This window comes from Phascolarctos cinereus, unplaced genomic scaffold (assembly GCF_003287225.1).
Source record: "Phascolarctos cinereus isolate Bilbo 61053 unplaced genomic scaffold, phaCin_HiC Scaffold_3;HRSCAF=262, whole genome shotgun sequence".
Classification (NCBI taxonomy): Eukaryota; Metazoa; Chordata; class Mammalia; order Diprotodontia; family Phascolarctidae; genus Phascolarctos; species Phascolarctos cinereus.
In genome coordinates, this window is record NW_027555736.1 from 165,975,776 (window position 1) to 165,996,555 (window position 20,780).

The 20,780-nt window shown below is 37.7% G+C and overlaps 1 protein-coding gene across 3 annotated transcripts in view; it reads right to left on the bottom strand.

Moving 5' to 3' along the window:
* The window catches only part of SLC12A1 (solute carrier family 12 member 1), a 142,522-nt gene that overhangs the window by 24,758 nt on the left and 96,984 nt on the right, over positions 1-20,780 (bottom strand). For all 3 annotated transcript variants that reach the window (XM_020976430.2, XM_020976370.2, XM_078151265.1), the window contains exon 21: positions 8,006-8,149. In XM_020976430.2, the coding sequence (XP_020832089.1) occupies positions 8,006-8,149 (144 nt within the window). The remainder of the gene's footprint in view (positions 1-8,005; positions 8,150-20,780) is intronic.

Below are 20,780 nucleotides of genomic sequence, written 5' to 3' on the forward strand. Positions count from 1 at the left end.
AATTACTCTCATATTCTAACGACTTTTCTCCCACTGACTTCTCAGTAAAATAATTTTTTTAAAAACACGAAAATGCCAATTTTTCATTAAGTTTAAAAATCTTTCAAAAACCTAACAAAACTAGGCAAACTTTATTATTTTTTAAAAACTAATTAAACCTTAACTTTGGCAGTGAAACTGCTAACAAGGAGTTAATAGCGGTTAAGTGTCTTCAGCCCATGTGCAAATAGGCACTTGATCACAGTGGACCTTAACCTGTATATAACTTCATATTCTAGTTTTCTTTGAATGTTATGGCTTTGTTATTACATTTTAAAAAAATTGTTGAGGCGGTATTTAAAGTAGAGCTGACAACCTTCTTTGAGGTTTCTCTCTGATCTAACAAGTTCCAAAGATTCTTTGTACTATCTTTCAGTATTGCAATATTTTGGGATTGAGAATTCTAAAACAATTATCTGCTTCTATCCAGTTTTAATTTCCCTAGTCTTGATTGGACCCATGAGAGAGAAGGAACATTTATAAACAAAATAGTGTGAGGCTTGCTTTCAGAGTCAAGGAACAATACTGAATGTTTAAATTACTAAACAAAATACACACTCACACACACACACACACACACACACACACATGGTTTATATATAGAGCTCTTCACACAATGATTGGATAACCACTTGTACAGTGATATATGTATTTAGAATTCTCTTACAGAATCCTGGGTTTGACTAGATCAGGAGGTTATAAACTTTTTTGGTGTTACAGACTCCTTGGGCAGTCTAACAAAGACTATGGATTTCTTAGAATAATGTTTTTAAATAATGGAAGGAAATACTACATTTTAACTAGAGGTTGTGAGAATGAAGATGTAACTTTTTTTCCCATCCAAGGTCGCAGATCCTTGAAATCTATCCACTGACCCCAGGTTAAGAACCTCTGGATTTAGATGGTCAAAGTCTCTTCCAACTCTGAAATTCTATGATATTGTGAAACTCTGGCTTTACTTTCATGCAAATCTGTTACTGTCCAGGGAATGTGCATATGAATAACTGAGGGAAGATTTAGCCTAGATCTTATGGCCCAGAAGAGCTACCAAACAACCAAAACAAATAATAGTACATGTTTGACATGCTAAGTATTATTTGGAGGATATGACATTACATGCCCTTTTTTCAATTTTAATTTTGTTTTGCCTTTCTGGATCATGTGACAGCCTGAGTTTTAGAGAAGGATACATATTTGCTAAAGCAATATATAAAAGGAAAAAAATCTCCCATGATAATATGGCTTCTTTTCATTGTTTTACTGACTGGGAGAGAAATGCACCCAGGAAAAAATCAGTGAGGTACAATGGAAGTGATATCAGACTTGAGAGTCATGAACCCTGGATTCTTGTTCTAACCTGGCCACTAACTAGTATGAATTCAGGCAAGTTAACCTCTTTGGATCTCAATTTCCTTATCTGTAAAATGAGGTCATTGAAAGATTGGGAGCCCAGCTTTAAAAACTCAGTCATTCTAGTGCCTGGCTTTCTAAATTTCCATCACATTTGAAGACAGAGATGCATAAGATCAGATTTGCTTTGTGATTAAATACATCCCCCTCACTAGAATGGAAGCTCTTTGAGGGCAAGGACTGTTGATATCCCCAGTACCTACCCTAGTACCTAGCACATAATAGGTGCTTGATTAATGGATTTCCTTGAATTAAACTGAAGTCTTTGTAAAGGAAAGAGGAAGCCATTTAGTATTTGAAGAATCAGTGTGATGTAGTGGAAAGAACACTTGGTTCCATTCCTGGTCTGCCTCTTACAACCAGTATGACTTGGGGCGATTCTTTGAACCTCTGTTTCCTTATCTGTTGGCACCTCAGTTCAGTGTTATAGGGTTGAAAGGTAGCTTAGCTTTGGAAAGTGTTAGACAAATGTGAATTGCTATTATTATCCACGTGGTAGGGACTTTTCTTTCCTTCCTTCTTAATTTATGCCATCTACCCAGTCAAATAGTCTGATAGAATCATAGATATAATAATAATAATAGTCATTAATATAGCACTTTAGGGTTTCCAAAGTGCTTTACTAAGATTGTCTTACTTTATCCTACCAACTACTCTGGGAGGTAGGTGCTATTATTATCTTCATTTTACATTTGAAGAAACTGAGTCAGGGTTGCATAGCTAGTAAGTGTCTGAGGTAAAATTTGAAGTCAGGATTTCTTTTTTTTTGGCTAGGCAATGGGGTTAAGTGACTTGCCCAGGGTCACACAGCTAGTAAATGTTATGTGTCTGAGGCTAGATTTGAACTTAGGTCCTCCTAACTCCAGGGCTGGTGCTCTATCCACTGCACCACCTAGCTGCCCCCCAAGTCAGGACTTCTTGATTCTAGGTCTTGTCCTCTAAGGAGCCTAAGAGGTCATCTATTCCAATCCCTCAATTTTATAGATAAGGAAACTGAAGCTCAGACTTGTGTAAGGTCACATACTTATATTGACAGATCCAGGATCCAAACACAAGTTCTCTGACTCAAAATCCAGTGCTTTTCCCACTGCCCTCTTTATTTAGACTCCCCTGTCTTTGTCTCCAACAACCAAGCAAATGTAAAGTCCTGTCAATTTTTTTTCTCTTCAGTATTTTCAATACTGTTCCTTTCCATTCCCACAGCCACCACCACCTTGTCACTTTTTGTCTGCCACTGGTCATCTTGGGTCCAACCTTTCTAATCTAAGTTTCACACAGCTCCTCAGGTAAACTTAATTTCACTCTCTGATAACATCATTCTATTAAAAGAACCTATGGTGGCTTTCCATTCCCCACTAAACAAAATGCAAACTCCTACCTTGGCATTCAATGCCCTATAAAATCTGACTCCAGCCTCCCACCTTTCTTCAGACTTTGTCACAGTGCATAAGCTAGTTCTTTTTTTCCCCTATGCCCCCAACTTCTGTTGGTGAGTTCCATCCAGAATCTCCATTTTGAAGAAGGGCCAGACAAAGCCCTTTTTCAAAATTACCCTTTATTCTATGGATTTTGCCACTATCCACCCACTTGGATGCCTCCACCCTGACTTTCAGCTCCCTTTTAGGTGCAGCCTTTCCCCATTAGAATGTAAGTTCCTTGAAGGCAAGGATGGGCATTCGTTCCACTTGTATTTGTTTCCTTGATATTTAGTAAGATATCTGTCACATACTGAATTGATATGACTTGACTTCCTAGCCTAGTTCATTGTGCTACTCTTTGTACAATACTTTACAGACAAACTGGCTTCCTCATTATCCCCCTATGGACATACTGTCCTCTGTTGTCTCTGATTCACCATCTCCCATATCTGAAATTAAGACTGTCCCCCATTTTTGTTTGTTTAATTGAACAAGTATTTATTGAGTACTTACTGTGTTGAAGGCATTATGCTGGATTATGGGGTTACAAAATCAAAAGCAAAAATTTACCTTCTCTCAGCAAGCTATCATTTGTACTGCTAAAATTTCTCCCTTCCTTCAAGATGCTACCTGGGTGCCACTTTTTTCTTTTTAAAATTATTATTTATTTATTTTTAACATTTAAAAAATTGTATTCTAAATTCTCATCCTCCTTTTCACCATTCCCTCACCCATTGAGAAGGCAATCAATATAATATTATATATGTGACATAAAACATATTCCCATATTAGCCACATCATGCCAAAAGTAGCAAGAAAAATAAAGAAAGTGAGAAAACTACACTTCACTTTGTACACAGAATTAGTTCTTTCTCTGGAGGTGTATAGCATTTTTCATCATGAGTCCTTTGGAATTTTCTTGGCTCATTGTACTGATCATAGTAGCTAAGTCTTTCATAGTTGATCATCATTACAATGTTACTGGTACTGTGTACAATGATCTCCTGATTCTGTTCACTTCACTTTGCATCAGTTCATATAGCTCTTCCTATGTTTTTCTGAAGCCATCTCCCTTGTCATTTCTTAAAGCACAATAGTATTTCATCACAACCCAGGCCACAACTTGTTCAGCCATTCCACAATTGATGGGTATCCCATCAGTGTCTAATTCTTTGCTACCACAAAAAGAGTTGTGTTAGAAATATTTTTGTATGTATAAATCCTTTCCTTCTTTCTTCGATCTCTTTGAGGCACAGCCCTAATATTGGTATTGCTGGGCCAAAGGTTGTGCATAGTTTTATGGACCTTTAAGCATAGTTCCAAATTGTTCTGTAGAATGGTTGGATCAGTGCACAACTCCACCAATAATTCATTAGTGTACCTTTTTCCTCCTTGTCCCTTCTAGCATTTGTCATTTCTGACAGGTATGAGATGGTACCTCAGAGTTCTTTTAATTAGCATTTTTCCAATCAACAGTGATTTAGATAATTTTTTTTATATGACTATAGAGAGCTTTGATATTTTCTTCTGAAAACTGCTTGTTCATAACCCTTGCCAATTTATCAGTTGGGGAATGGTTCTTCTTTTTTATAAAATTGACTCAGTTACCTATATATTTAAGGAAAGAGACCTTTATTAGAGAAACTTGCTGTACTTTTTTATATTATCTATAACACCTTTTATTGAAATGTGGTTTCTCTGATTATCTCCTTTAATTAGATCTATTTTTGCTTTTACTTTGTCTGATATCATGATTGCTACCCCTGCCTTTTATAAGTCAACTGAAGCGTAATAGATTTTGCTCCATCTCCTTATTTGGACTCTTTGTGTATGTCTTTCTGTTTAAAGTGTGTCTCTTATAAACAACATATTGTTAGATTCTGGTTTCTAATTCATTCTGCTATCTACTTCTGTTTTATGAGTGAGCTTATCCCATTCACATTCATAGTTATGATTACTAACTGTGTTTCCTTTCATCTCATTTTCTCTTATCTTTCTCTCTTTTTTTTTTATGCTGTCCCCCCTCAAAAGCCTATTTTGCTTCTGACCACTACTTTCCTTAATCTGCCTTCCCATTTATCAGTCCCCCTCCCCATTTCTCTTATTCCCTTCCTCTCCTATTTACCTATTGACTAAGATAGATTTCTACACCCAACTGCCAACTGAGGGTGTGTGTGTGTATGTGTATATACATATATACATATACATATACATATATATATACACACACACACACACACACACACACACACACATATATACACACACGTGTGTGTGTGTGTATACATTCTACTTTCTTTGAACCAATTCTGATGAGACTGAGGTTCAAGCATTGCCAGTCCTCCCATTTTCTCCTCCATTGTAAAAGGTCTTCCTTCCATTCCTCTTTTGTGTGAGATAATTTTCCCCATTCTAGCTCTTCTTTTCCCCTTTTCCCAGTGCATCCCTTTTTCTCTTGCATCACTCTCATTTCTTTTCCAATTTTTTCCCTTTATCACTCTTATTGCTTTGTTTAACTCTTTTAGGAATTCTTGTTAGGCTTTTGTCCAATCAGAATTTTTCTTCAAGGCTTTGTTCATAGCTGTTTTCTCATTGTTATCTTCTTTTTAGTTTGTGTTTTGGTCTGAAGCTTGGGACAGTGCCTCCCTACCGCTAGGTGAATAGAGCCCAACTTTAACATAAAGTTCAAAGTTAAGAAATAGACTGGGGAAATGATCAAACAATTAAAAAAAAAACTTGTCCATAAAAAGCTCCTACAGTAGCAAGGAAGACCAAGACACAAAGGGTGTTATTTTAAAGTTGTTTGGAGGGAAATGTTGGGAGAGTTTGGCTGAGTTGCTGCCTTTAATCTACCATCTTCAGGTGCCACTTTTTAAAATAAAGCCTTCCCTGATCCTTCTAGATGGAAGAAATATATTCTTTACTTTCACCAAATGTAAGTCTTATTTCCCTCCCTTCCCGCCACTCCCACCATTGAAGGCAGACACTGTGCTTTTTCTTCTTTGTATCTCTAATGGCTAGACCAATGTCTTGATCATAGTAAGTGCTGAGTAAATGTTGGTTGAATTGAATCGAAATTGATATATCAGACAATATATATGTATATATATGTATATATATATATATATATATATATATATATATAGTATAAGATAATAATCTCACCATTTGAAAAAATTGTGGTACCTTTATAAATATTTAACTTAAAAATAATGACCGGGTCTTCTTGGATAGCCAAATATTAGGGTGTATGGGAGGGACAGAAACCAGCAAATGATTGGTGTCTATATAACCCAGCTGGTTTTCCAGAGACCAATAGCTTTAAGGATCCTTTTTGGGTTCTTTTTTTTGGTAGTTAAAAGAACTGTTTTTAGCAGCTCCAAACTTGTCCTGTGATTGGGTAAGAAAGGCTTATGCCAAATTCAAAGACTTCACACCATAACTGTAGTAGAATATATACACACACACACACACATATACATATAATATATATATATGTATAATACATATTATGTAGTAGAATATCTACATATATAGATCTATCTATCTATCTATCCATCTTTTAAAATGCTGTTCAATTAGGTGATTACTCTAGAACTCTAAACTTCTGAGTATTTCAGGTGGAAAGGAATATTGGAACATAGAACACTGATGAAATCCCAATTTTTAAATTCTGGTCTGATTCTGGAGATATCTAGAGAGATATTATCTTTTCCTGACTAAATTAAAACCAGCAAATGGTTGACATATACATTTAGCACCACCACTACCCCCAACTATGTTCAAAAAGTTTCCCTAGTTGTCTTAAAGAAATACATGTTAAAGCTTTCACATTTTTGTACCAGCAGGGGTCACTACAAACCTTTCCAAACTTCTCAGCTATGTTTATGGAGAACTAGTACAAAGGATGCACCATGCTAATCTTTCTTTTTATAAGATGGCTGCAGGTTTATTGAGTCATGTGCTGTTAATCCAAGACTACCAAGACTAATTTTAATTTATTTAATAATTTAAAAGTAAATGTAGATGTAATTTTTCCAGGGTTCTGTTGCTGTGATTTCATTGCCCTATTACCATAAGAGAGGCAATGTGGTATAGTAGCTAGAGAGATAGCCTCAGAGTCAGGAAGAACTGGGTTCAAGTCCGACACATACCAGCTACAATGACTGTGGCCACGTCATCGAACAAGTCAGTGCTGTAACACAGTAAGTTTCAGGGCTGGTTCCAATTTGACAGTAGGAAGGGGAGTTTTTTCACTGAGAGTTCTATATATCAATAAAAATCACAAGTCTAGTGAAAATCTTATTATACATAGAAGTGAATTAACATCTTTAATAATAAATACCTATGATGTCATGGTTAGAGTCCAAGGGGTTCTTTGAAATGAGGAGGATAGGGCTTTATGGATTGTTGGGCCTTCATTTCCCTAGTCCCTCATAATTGATCAGCGATGGAGAGCAGATAGGTCAGGTTCTCTGACTCAAAATCCCAGTGCTTTTTGGACAACAACATGCTGAGTCCCTGTTCTTTTATATTCTTAAATTTCTCTTCCCTCTCCACCTTCATCTTTCTCTGCCAATCGATCCTCCTTCACTTCACATCCCTAAGCCTTCTCAGGCAGTGGTGCAGTGTGAGAGAGGGAGTCTTGATTCGGAGTCAGGAGACCTGGTTTTAATCCCACTTCAGCTAAGAATTTAGCTACGTTAACCTTGGGCAAATCACTTTACCTCTGAGTGGTTTGGCCTTCATACCTTCCCATTACCTCTCTCAGGCCCCTTCCAGTTTTGATAGTCTATGAATCACTGTGAACTCAGGTGTCTGGATCTCAAACTAAATCATCTCTTTATTATGTAAAGTCCCTGAAGGGACTTACATCTAAATCCTCACCCTATTCTCTATGGAGACCATCAGTCTCCAGATTTCTCAGACCTATTTTCCTCTTTATACCCTTGATCCTCCTGCTGGCCCCTGATCCTTCTGATCCTGTCTCATCTTCCAGTCATCCTCCCTGCACATAGAGGTCAGCAAAAACTTGCACATGGCCTGATTTTTGAAATTCAGCTAAAAGATTGGAATAGTTTAGCAGTGAAAATGTTATCCTTTTTTGGGTAAGGGGAAGGGGAGATTTTGAAGCTTACCTTTTTTGGGAACTTGCTTGGTGATATTCAATTTTCCAGCCTTTTTGAACAGTCCCCGGATACCTCTACTTCCTTCTTCACTCTCATTATCTTTAATCGTGGCTTCTAATGCCAATCTCTCTTGTTCTAATTTTTCTAATTCCTCTGTTAAAAGAAAACAAAGCCAGTAACAAATTACCCACTTGTTTAGCTCAGAATCAAAGAGTTTGCGGTGATAGTTTTATGAAATCCATGCAAATGAGGTAGATTTATGTTTTTCTCTCACTCACTTTCTGTATATATGTGCGTGTATGTATGTGTGCATGTATATATGTATATATATATGTACATTATATATATATATATATATATATATATATATATATATATATATATGTGAGTACATGTATTATATGTGTGTATACTTCTACATCTCCTGTGATCAGCAGGATGGCACAGTGTTAGCCCTGGAGTCAGGAAGACTCATCTTCCTAGTTCAAATCTGGCCTTAGACACTAGCTGTGTGACTCTGGGCAGATCACTTAACCTTCTTTGCCTTAGTTTCCTCATCTGTAAAATGAGTTAGAGAAGGAAATGGCAAACAGCTACAGTATCTCTGCCAAGAAAACCCCAAAGTGGGGTCAAAAAGAGTTGGACATGACTGAAAAATTACTGAAAATACCCATGATCAAACAATTATTATGTGTCAGAGGCAGAAATTGAATCCAAGTCTTCCTGACTTCAAGGGCTCTATTCAGTGAACTATACTACCTTTCATACGTGTGTGTATGTATATATGTATATATGCTGTCTGTTTATGTATATATACATACACATGTAACTATCAATATATATGTGTGCATGCTTACATATGTGTGTATATATCTGTGCATATATACATGTGTGTTATATATTTGCATATATATGTATGAGAGAGACAGAGAAAATGAGTTACACAGTTGGAGTAAATGAAGAGATAAAAAGAAGATTCAAGTGGGTGGCAAGGCATCAATGTCATTTGCTTGCCCTTCCTCTACTTTCTCCCAACAGGAGAATATTTGTTAAATCCATAGGTTATTTGCTCTTTTGAGTTGTTTATATGCTCTTGTAAAAATGTATGCTTTTTAAAAAATTGGATTTCTCTAGATAAAAATAAGATGCCTTAATTGCTTTTGATTCATGTATAGCCTTAATTTGTAGATTTTCTGTCTGTATTGTTGAGGCAGTAGAGAGAGGAGCCAGTTGGGAGAGGATTCTCCCACCCCCTGGCTGGAGTCATATGAGAGAGGTTCTTGCGGGTTCTGATTTTATTAATAACTCTTATAAGCTCCTCAATAACAGAGAAAACCTAAAGGACCATTAGCCTTGGCAAGGCTATGAGTCATGAATAAGTAGACTTAGGTGGCTTAAGAAAGCCTGAGACGAATCATCCTTTCCTAAGCATTTCCAAGGTATCTCTCAGCTCCTGAGTGGAGCGTAGAGAAGACAGAGGGAAGATCAAGTGCTGAAGGCAAAGTTTAGGAAAGAGTAAGTATATCCTCATTCCAAGGATGAGTGTCATCCAGGAAGGAGTAGTGACTCACTTGCCAGGAAGTTTATCTGCCTAATCACATAGATACGCGTCTATACACAATGTACATCCTCATATATACATATATGTAAAGATACATACATGCAATTGTATCTATGTATGTGTTAGTTACATAGTGGAGGTGAGGGATTACTGTTGGGCAGTCCACACTGATAATCATGAATACCAAAAAATGAAAGGAAGGCTAAGGGGATATTTTGGACAGTGTTTAGGGGGTCTTGAATTTAAATATGCCAATCACTGGTACTGAGTAGGTTAAGGAAAGATCATATCTCTCTGAGATGCATACACATAGTGAATATATGTCAAGCTGATCATTTAAAAGTAGTGTATATTTCAGTGAACAATATTAAGGAAGTAGTATTGAGATTAGAGCAACAGTTGTTGTTATTGTGAGGAACAATACAGATTTTCTTTTGGCAGGGGAGGTGAGTGGAGGTACATATTGAGTCTTCTTTTTAATCTGCATAGAAAAAAACTCATTCCAAATTTGAGGTAGGTGGTATCTCTTCCACTATGAGTGACTAAAGTACCTGATGAAAGTATCTGGACAAAGATACAGGGTACAAAGCAATAAACTTACATAAGTGTACCAGGCATATAGTAGATACTCATTAACTGCTGGATTAAATTGAAATCCAAATGCAGCAATTAAAGATCATCAAGCTAAATAATAAATTATAGCTGCACTGGGCAAAAATTCACCACTGAGGGAAAAACATCCATCAATAGCTCCTTCTGAGAGTGAAATACTCTGTGATGGTGACTAGGACATTCTACATTCTCCTTTTCCTTTGGAAATAAAAGAGAAAGGGAAACATCAAGGTTTTTGATCTCATCAAGTCAACTTGCTCCAAAGTTATCAGTGACCTCTTAACTGCCATATTCAATGACCTTTTCTAAGTCCTCACCTTTCTTGACCTCTATACAGAATTAGTGCAGTGGATAGGGTTGCTGGGCCTGGAGTCAGGGAGACTCATCTTTGTGAGTTCAAATCTGGCTTCAGGTATTTACTAGTTGTAAGTATTGGGCAAGTCACCTAATCCTGTTGGTCTCAGCTTCCTCATCTGTAAAATGAGCTGGAGAAGGACATGACAAACCCTTCCAGTGTCTTTGCCAAGAAATGAGGTGTCATGAGGAGTTAGACATGCCTGAACAACAACAATAATTACAGGATTAGACACTGTTGCCTATCATCTTCCTTGGGATACTCTCTCCTCGGTTCTCATGACACTGCTGTTCTCTGTTGGTTCTCCTTCTACTAGTATGACCACTCCTTTTCTATCTCCTTTGCTAGATCGTCATGCATATTCTTCCCCCTAAATGAATGTATGTACCCCAAGACCCTATCCAAGAACCTCTTCTCTCTCCCTAATCTCTCTCTCTTCACTAGTTCTCACGATTTCAGCAATCATTGCACATAGATCTATGTAACCAGCCCCCATCTATCCCTTGACTTCTGGTCTTGCATCACCAACTATCTATCGAACATTTCCAACTAAATGCCCTGTAGGCCTCCCAAACTCAATATAGCCACAAATTTCATTCTAAGCCCACTACCTCTCTTCTGAATTTCCCTCTTTCTGTTTAGGGCACTACCATCCTTCCACTCACTCAGAATCATTCTTAACCTTACTTTTCCTCACCCCACATGACCAATTGGTTGTAAGATCTAGTTGAATCTATCTCAACCACATTTCTTACACCTGTCCCTTTCTCTTCAGTCACACCTAGTTAGGACATCATAATTTCTCACCTGGACTTTTCCAATAGCCTTCTAACTGGTCTTCTTCCCACAAGTCTCTTCCCTCTTCATTCTTATTGGCAATGTGATATTCTTAAAGAACAAGTCTGAGCACATCACTCTTTGGCTCAATAAACTTCAGAGACTTCCTAGAATCAAGTACAAACTCCTCTTTTTGTCATTTAGACAGCTACTTTTTCCAGGCATGGAATACATTACTTCTCTTCACATACTCTATGGCATAGCTAAACTGGCCCTCCAGATGTTTCTCACTCATAACATTCCATTTCCCATCTCAATGCCTTTAGGCTGTACACCTAGGAGGTATTCCCTCATCACCTCTGACTCTTAGAATCCCAGATCAAATGCCACTTTCTATAAGAAGTGTCTCTTCAGATCCCCATCTCCTTGGTTTTGTTCAATCATTTCAATCTTATCTGCCTCTTCAAGAGACCCCATTGGGGTTTTCTTGGTAAAGATACCAGTGTGGTATTGCCATTTCCTTCTCTAGCTCATTTTGCAGATAAGGAAACAGAGGCAAACAGAGTTAAGTGACTTGCCTAGGGTTACACACCAAGTGTCTGAGGACGGATTTGAACTCAGGTCTTCCTGACTCAAGGCCTAGCATTCTATCCACTGTGCCACTTAGCATCCTAACCAAAAGTGCTTTGTATGCCTCTTATATATGTACTTATCTTTATATGTATTTATGTATATTGTCTCCTTGGATAACATGTGAGATTCCTGAAGGCAGATACTGTTTCATTTTCTTCTCTTTTTTTTTTCTTTTTTGCAATCAGAGTTAAGTGACTTGCCCAGGGTCATACAGCTAGTAAGTGTCGTGTGTCTGAGGCTGGATTTGAACTCAGGTCCTCCTGACTCCAAGGCCGGAGCTCTATCCACTGCGCCATCTAGCTTCTTCTTTTTTTGGGTAGCCTTATCACCTAGCCTAGTGCCTGGTACATAGAGGGTATTTACTAAATACATATTGGTTGGTGGTTAGGTGTTCAGATCTGGTTATTTTCTTTAGATTTTTGTTTCTCACTATCTTCCAAGAAAAGATGTATACTTCAATACATCTTATTTCAAAAGAACCAGAGAACCATGATTTCATCAGTATGGTACTCCATCTACATATGCAGAACAAAATTCCTTCTTGCCTCATGAGTTGCTATGGCCAAAAATATCATTACCTCATGACCAACAATCTTATGAATAGCCTTCCCAAATTTAGTGACACTGATATTCATTTTAAGCTGATAGATAGTTCATCATCTCTAGCTAGGTATTATTGTGGGACTTTCACAGAAGTTTCAAAGAAATAGAAAGACTATAACTAATAAACATAGTCAGAAATGTTATGAGGGAGTGGGCAAAAATTCCTAGCAGTGGCATTACAAAATACCATTATCCAGTACGTACAAATGGCAGTCTTGCTGATGTGGTTACCTTTTTCCCCCAAGAGAGCAAGGCTGTGTGTTCTCTTGATTTATCAATTATGTATTAATTAACTTTCAGAATGGACAAATCTCCCAGGTGAGTATATTCTACAGTTCCACTGAATTTGATGACATTTTTCTAGTACTGAGCAATTAATCTTTTGGCAATGACGTTAGATTTAAGGTCAAATCATTTGTGTGATTTACCCAATGTCCAGAAGGTCTTTGAGATCAGTAGCCACAGGAAATCAGGGAAACAAGACTGTTGCCGTAAAAGACCAGATGTGAGCTGCTCAGTACTCTCTAGTAAGGGGCTAGTCCTAGACCTAGATGCCATTACATTAGGGGTCATGATTCTTAAACTTTGATGATAACTATGGCAAATTTCACCATTTCTATACAATCAGAGCTGGACCTAGTAATTTTTGTACTCACGGCAAATGACATGAAAGGTATTCTTAGTTGAGGGGTGGGGGATTGGGGTGAGGGACAGGGGGCAGAGAACAGGCTTACCACAGTGTACTATTTGGGAGCTAGGTGCTAAGTAAGTTCTATTGTTTCTATGCTACCAATGGCCTTCAAGAGTAGTCAGCACTCTCTAAATATAGAGGCAGCATGGCATGGCAGCTAGAGAGCTGGTCTTGAAGTCAGGCAGACCTGGGTTCAAATTCTGCTTCTGATATATAATGGCTGCATGACTCTGGTTTAAGATACTTAAACTCTCAGGGCTCTAGGCAATCCATTAAGACTGTAAGTTGCAAAATGGTTTATTTTGTTTTGTTTTTGTAAAAGGCATTTTCTCATCTTGGATATCCTATCCATATATCAGTTAAATCATGGGTCTAGTCTCTAGTCTAAATGCAGCACCTTGGGGCAAATCCCTTAGTTAGTTGCCCTACCTAGTTTTGGCTCTGTGTAAAATAATGCTTGCTTTCCTCTACCTTCCTCTGTAGATGCTTATCACAATCCGTCCTTTTTACTCTTGTCCATACCCTCTCATTGGGGCAGTGAAGTGGTGCAGTGGATAGAGCACTGGGCTTGGAGTCAGCAAGACCTGAGTTCAAATCTGGCCTCAGACACTTACTAGCTGTGTGATCCTAAGCAATCCACTGAACCCTCTTTGCCCCAGTTTCCTCATCTGTAAAACGAGCTGGAGAAGGAAATATCAAACCCTTCCAGTATCTTTGCCAAGAAAACCCCAAATGAGGCCACAAAGAGTCAGACACAACCAAAACAACTGATTAAAAACAATAATGCCGCCTCATTGGGTAGGTGCCACAGGGTTTCTTGACCATGTGGTAACCCAATATACTGGACTGCAGGAGAGACAGTGCCTTCAATCCTGAAAAGTTCTTGAAGAAAGACATAAGAGAATTGAAGAAAGATGTTTTAATACAGGCCATCAGCAGCATACTAATGCAAATTCCAGAACTGGTTTTTATTATACAATAAAAATTGGAGAATTTTCAGAACAGTGTGGTCCCATGAGGTCCTCACTGGGATTATTTTAATTTTGGTCAATTGATTTCCATTTCTTCATCATTAAATAAGCAGAAATATCCTTAGGCACCTGATATAACACAATTAATTCCTCCAAAGCCACAGCCTCTGACTTTTATATTTTTAAGACCACACAGAGATACGTGGATACACATTGGCTGTGCACAGACATTTTCAGCAGTGTCCTGGCTAATGGCACACTGTCCATACGATGAAACTAGGGAGCATTCTTTGGCTGCCTTACTTTACTGGATTTTTTGGACAGGTCACTTGTGGGTTAACAAGGATGCTTCAGGGATCTGAATAGGACCAGCTTCTTCTGAATAATGGAGTGGGAGGGAGGCTGCCCTGAGAGTTTCTTTGTTGGCCCAGCCCCAGTGCACCCTGTGATTCAGCCACTAAATGCCTTACGCTTTCTCCTTTAGTCTGGGCAAGGGAGAAAAGATCCTCCTTTGTAATGGAGTCGGCAAGCTGACTGAAGAACTGGGCACTGTTCCAACTCTTTGACTGAGTGCTTTGTAGGAACAGCCACCCAGGACAGAGCAGATTGCAAAATGCCAGGCCAAAGAGACAAAGCCAGCTCGAGCTTACCTTTCTAGCCTTCTTTTACACGAATCCTCTGTCTTCATAGGAGCAGAGAATTTGGAGCTAGAAGGGACCTCAAAGGACATCTTGCCTAACCCCTTCATTTTACAGAAGCAGATAAGTGGTATAGTGGATAACATAACAGAACTGGGGTCAGGAAAATAGGGGTTCAAATTCTACCTCACACATTTATTAGCTTTATGATTCTGGACAAGTCACTTTAACCTCTCTTAGCCTCAGCTTTTTTATCTGTTGAACTGGGATAACAATAGCATCTTTTCCACAAGGTTGTTGTGAGGACCAAATGAGATATATAAAGCACTTTACAAACCCTTAAAGTGCTGTTATTATAATTGTTTGAAGAAACTGAGGCCTGGACTCAGTTTCCTGTGGCACAGTTTTGCCTATGGCTTTAAAGTTGGGATTCAAACCCATTTTCTCTGACTCTAAATCTAGTGCAGTTAAAATGGACTATTAATTGTCTTTTGTGTGCTATTTACCTTCTTTTTTGCCTCTTACATTTGCAAAGGCCATCTCTTATGCCTGGAATTGCCTCTGCCTATTTAGCTCTCTCCCCTCCTCCCCACTTTTTTTTCTCCTTTTAAAGGCCCACCTTATGTGCTACCTTCTCCATAAAACCTTCTCTGATTTGGTTCCTCCCATCCCAGTTGAAAGTATTCCCTCCCTATTCTATCTTGTTTCTTCACATATCCCCCAAAATAGTCTTAGAGGTTAGTTCTTTGAAAGGATTTAATGAATGCAAAAGGACCCTGGATCTGAGGTGGTAAATGAAATGTAATGCCAAAGCAACCATGGGTAAAGTTGATTTCAATGCTTCGAATAGTGGATTAGGCTGCAATGAGGGGACTGACCATGTGGTAAGCCAATATGGTGGCTAATTATTGCTCCCTCTGCCACATCACCCGCTTGTCAGTATGGTCTACTCGTGTTTTGAAAATCTCCTAGGCTTACTCTGTGAATTCCTGCATGTGTTAAGCCCTGAAAATATGGAACGATTATTCCTTGACTGATTACAGAAGGAACAACAGACAGGAAAGCCTGTTTGGGAAATCATATCCTTATTCAATGATATCTCTTTTTCTTTATTAATCATAAACTAAACTCTTTCCATGGTCAATCAAACCTGAGCTGTAAATGTTAATATGAATAACGTCTGGTTAAGATAAGTGCACTCCTGCAGTACTTGCCTTACAATCAAGTAATTATTTACCACATCACCATCTGTCTTTATTTTGCTAAGCTCTTTGATCAGATACAGCAGCATCAATGGGCTGCCGCCATGCTCGTAAATCTTGCTATGCTTATGCTCAATTCTTGACCAAAATAGATGGTGAATCACAGTTCAGCAATTTATTTATTGCTGGTCCAATTTGGGCTATTTGCATAGGTAGAACATTTTTGTCAAACACACATGGGAAATGGAGAATTAAAAAAAAGAGCTTTTTTTTTTCTTTTAGGGAAATGGATTAATTTATTAAAAGAAAGTAGCCTCCATTAGTGGTGAATGAACCCTGGTAAGAGAGTGGTTAGTGTGTTATAAACATTGATCTGTTTCTTTAAAAAAAAAAAAGAGTTGCTTCCATTATATTAGATTGTGACATGGTATAGCAGTAATCTTCATTAACTGGTAAATTACCTATAAAGCAGATTTGTATTCAGAGACTCTACTTTATTAACTACAGTATATGGGCATTCTGAAATGGCTAATATTTTCTTTAAATTAGAATCTGTGATGACTCTATATGGCCTGGATTGGATAAGATATTATGATGATCATTAACATACTGTAATGTAATACTTAAGATTTATCAGGCTCTTATTAAATCCTATATTAGAATATAACCTAATGGAACCCAAGATTATTTTCCCCAATTCAGAACCTAATATGAGATTTGCATCATAAGTTACATAAACTTCAAAACGATGCATGGAAATGTGACTCAGAGTTAATTTCTATCATTACATTTCTGTTGTTCATGTTCGTCATGTATATTTGTATTTCATTGTTCTTTGTTTACCCTAGATAGTTGGTACTTATAATTATTTCATTAGAAACAGACTGTACTTTCTTTTTCTCAACTAAGAAGCAGAAATATTTCAAATATCAAAGTTGATTTAAATAGGATATACATCCCTTGGGAAATTAAGAGGGGATGTAGTTCAGTGCTGGGATTCTTTTAAAAAATGCTGTGATATTTTTTCACTGTAGTGCTTTACAGAAACTAATCTTATGATTCATTCTGTGGCGATCAGGGACATAGAGGAAAGGGGGGCGGGTTTCATATTTTCTGTGTTCCTCTCTCTCTTTTAGCTTGAAGTGTACAAAGCAAATGTTTACCAAGTGCTCTGTAATTGTAAAGCGCTATAAAATGCAAACTATTATCATGAATACTTTAACATTTTAATTTAATATTTAGTCCCTTTCTCATATCTCTCATAGCACTTTGTCTTTACTTCTCATAGGTACCACATTCTAGTTTGAATTATTGACGTCCTTTTCTTATGTCCTTTAATAGATTCTGAGGTCCTTGAATTCAGAAGCTGTGCCTTACTCATCTTTGTATCTTCAATTCCTAGGATGGTGTTTTACACATAACAGCCATTTACAAAATGTTTCTTAAACAGAATCAAAGTGGTAGTCTAATTTTTAAAATGGAAGTCAATTGATAAATACAGGTACAAATGTACCAAAGAAGTCAGGTCAGATAGAAGAGCAAGGGGACTTATTTCTTACCTTGAGTCCATTTTGATTGGTTTTTCCCTATTCCTTGTATCCTATATCCAATCATCTGCCAAGTCTTGACAATTCTACTTCCACATCTCTCTTCTCCTTTCGACTCATATGGCAGACCCTCATCACCTTTCACTGGACTATTACAGTTGTCTCTGAATTCATCTCCCTGCTTCTAGTCTGTTCCCTTTCTAATCTACCCTCCTCACAACTGCCAGAATAATCTTCCTAAGGCTTGATCATGTCACTCTCTTACTCAAAAATCTCCAGTGACTCCCTATTGCCTCTCAGAAAAAACATGAACTCCCCAGCCTAGCATTTAAAGTCCTCCATAATCTGATTGCATCTAACATTTCCTGATTTATTTCATGTTACTCCCATTTATATGCTTTATATCAAAGCCAAACTTCCTTGTTAGCTGTTCCTTGAACTCACTATTCAATAGCTCATCTCCTTGCTATGGGAAAATGTCCCCTATACTTGGAATCCACTTCCTCCTTACTTATACCTTAGGAATCCTTGGCTTCCCTCAAATTATTTTAAATTTATTCATCACTTTACATACTATCCCTCCTCGTAGAATGTAAGTTCTTTGAAAGTAGAAGCTATTTTTATTTTTGTCTTTTTGTCCCCTATTTGAGAGGCAACATACATCCTTAATAGAAAACTGGCCTGGAAACAGGAAGACCTGGGTTCAAGTTTCTAAGGAGTCCTCCTACCTCTCAGTTACTACAGCATCTCTCAAAGACTTTAAGTTGCAGTGAAAGTGCTCATCTGTACTGGTAGAAGGACTTTACTCATTGGGAGGTCTACATACTAAAGAAATCAGCAGATGTGTGGACTTAAAAAAAAAAGCAAAAACCAAAAATAAAAACTAACTCCTGGTACTTTGTACATGGTAGGTCCTTAATAAATATTTGAATTAAATTGATTGAATCAGGACAGTGTACTCTCTACTGGCCTACTTTTTTTTTACTTTAATTAATGAACATTTAATGTTCAAGGCCAAAACTGGCCTGTTATGTAGTCATAGTAGGTGACCATCAGTATGGTTTTATTTTATTTTGGGTTTTTTTTTTGTTTGTTTTAGGTCATGATGAAAGAGCTCCAGACTTGAAGTCAGAGGACCTGGGTTCAGATCACAGTTCTACTCTTTATGTTGTAAAATGTGCTTTGCAAATAGTAGACTCTAGTGTCTGAGGCTAGATTAGAAATCTTGTCTTCCTGACTTGAGCCCTAGCAGTTTATCTATTGTGCCATCTATTGTGGCACCGTTGTGCTTTGAGTAAGTCACTTTACTTGCCTAGACTTTAGTTTTCTCATCTGTCAAAGAATAGGCTTGGGCTAGATAGTATCAGACTTCCATTCTAACTCTCAATCTTATGTATCTATGAGAGGCAGCAGGGAACATTTCCCTCATTGATAGCTGAAATTATGCTATTAGTTATTTTTAATTTGTGCTAATTATCATCCTCTCCAAGATCTCTTTTAAAATGTTCTAGGAGGGAGTAACCCTACAAGACCTTGATGTGGATGAATTAATGAATTTATCAAGTATCTTTCCTTTGGTGACAGGAGAGACAGAGAAAGACAGAGAGCAAGGAGAGAGACAGAGACAGAGAGAGATGAGAAATAGAGACAGAAAGACAGAAAGGCAAAAACAGAAAGAAATACAGAGAAAGAGAAAAAGACAGACAGAAATACACAGAGAGAAAAAGAGACAGAAAGTCAGAGAAATAGATATAGAAGGGGGAGAAAGAGTTAGAAAGGTGGGGGAAGAGGAAGAGAGAGAGAAGAAAGAGAAGAGAGAGGAGAGAGAGAGAAGAAAGAGAAGAGAGAGGAGAGAGAGAGAAGAGAAGAGAGAGGAGAGAGAGAGAAGAAAGAGAAGAGAGAGGAGAGAGAGAGAAGAAAGAGAAGAGAGAGAGAGAGAGAGAGAGAGAGAGAGAGAGAGAGAGAGAGAGAGAGAGAGAGAGAGAGAAAGAAAGAGAGAGAAAGAACAAAAATCCTTGGTTCAAAGATACAGAAAGGATAAAAGGAAATATAAAGTAGAGGTTGAGGACACCACAGGCAGGTGCTGGTGCAGTGGACTGAGCACTAACCCTGGAGTCAGAAGACCTGAGTTGAAGTTCAGCTGCAGATACTTACTAGCTGTGTGATTCTGGACAAGTCACTTAATTTCTATTTGCCTCAGTATCCTTAACTGTAAAATGGGGATAGTAATCTACCTCCTAGGATTGTGGGGATTAAATGAGAGAATATTTGTAAAATGTGCTTGGCAAATAGTAGGTGCTGCATAACTGTTTATTCCATTCCCTTCCTCTCACATACAAACTATGTCTAATTAACTGTCCAGGGTTGGACCTACTCATAGCTTTGCTTTGTAAAACCCTTGATGCATTGATACAAGTAATGTAGCCAATATACTTTAAACCTATCTTCTCAATGCCCAGTTCCTAATATTTTTTTCCCAAGAGTTCATTCACAAATTTACAAGTTCTTTCAATAATAGGTGGTACAGTGGGCAGAATGCTGTACTTAGAATTAGGAAGACAGTGTTCAGGTCCTACCTCAGATACCGATTAGCTGTGTGTCCCTTAACTTCTCTTAACTTCATTGTCTTCATCTATAAAATGAGGATCTTACAGCTTTCAAGGTGCCTTTCAGCTCTAAATCTGTGATCCAATGAACCCTTCTGTTATAATGGAAATAATTTGTCCAGAACAAATTTGCTGCAGGCAAATTGGACCTGGACTCCAAAATGGCATGTATTTCCCTCCCCCCCCCCCGCCCCCCGCTCAGCTGAATAGAAGACATGCAGTTCTGGATCATATGACTGGGTTGCAGAGGTCAGAGTCTTTGTTTTGTGCATTAAAGGTTTGCTTGTACTTCAAGAATAGAAAAAGAAATCATATTTTCAGTGGAAAGCAGCAGTCACAAATCAGAATTAGTGTTTCTGTCTACTCTTTTAGATTACTGTTTCACAATGTGATCAATCTTGGCCCATTTCCTTATTAGCTACAAACCAAATCGTGGACTCATAAAGCAAAATTGTTTTTTTTTTCCCTGTAAGAGATGGATTAATTTCTATTTTATGAAAGTCTTCAGAAATTAACTTAATTGATTATTTAACTGATGATGTTTATTTTTAATAATTCTTGCTTTATAATTCGGTTATTGCTACCATT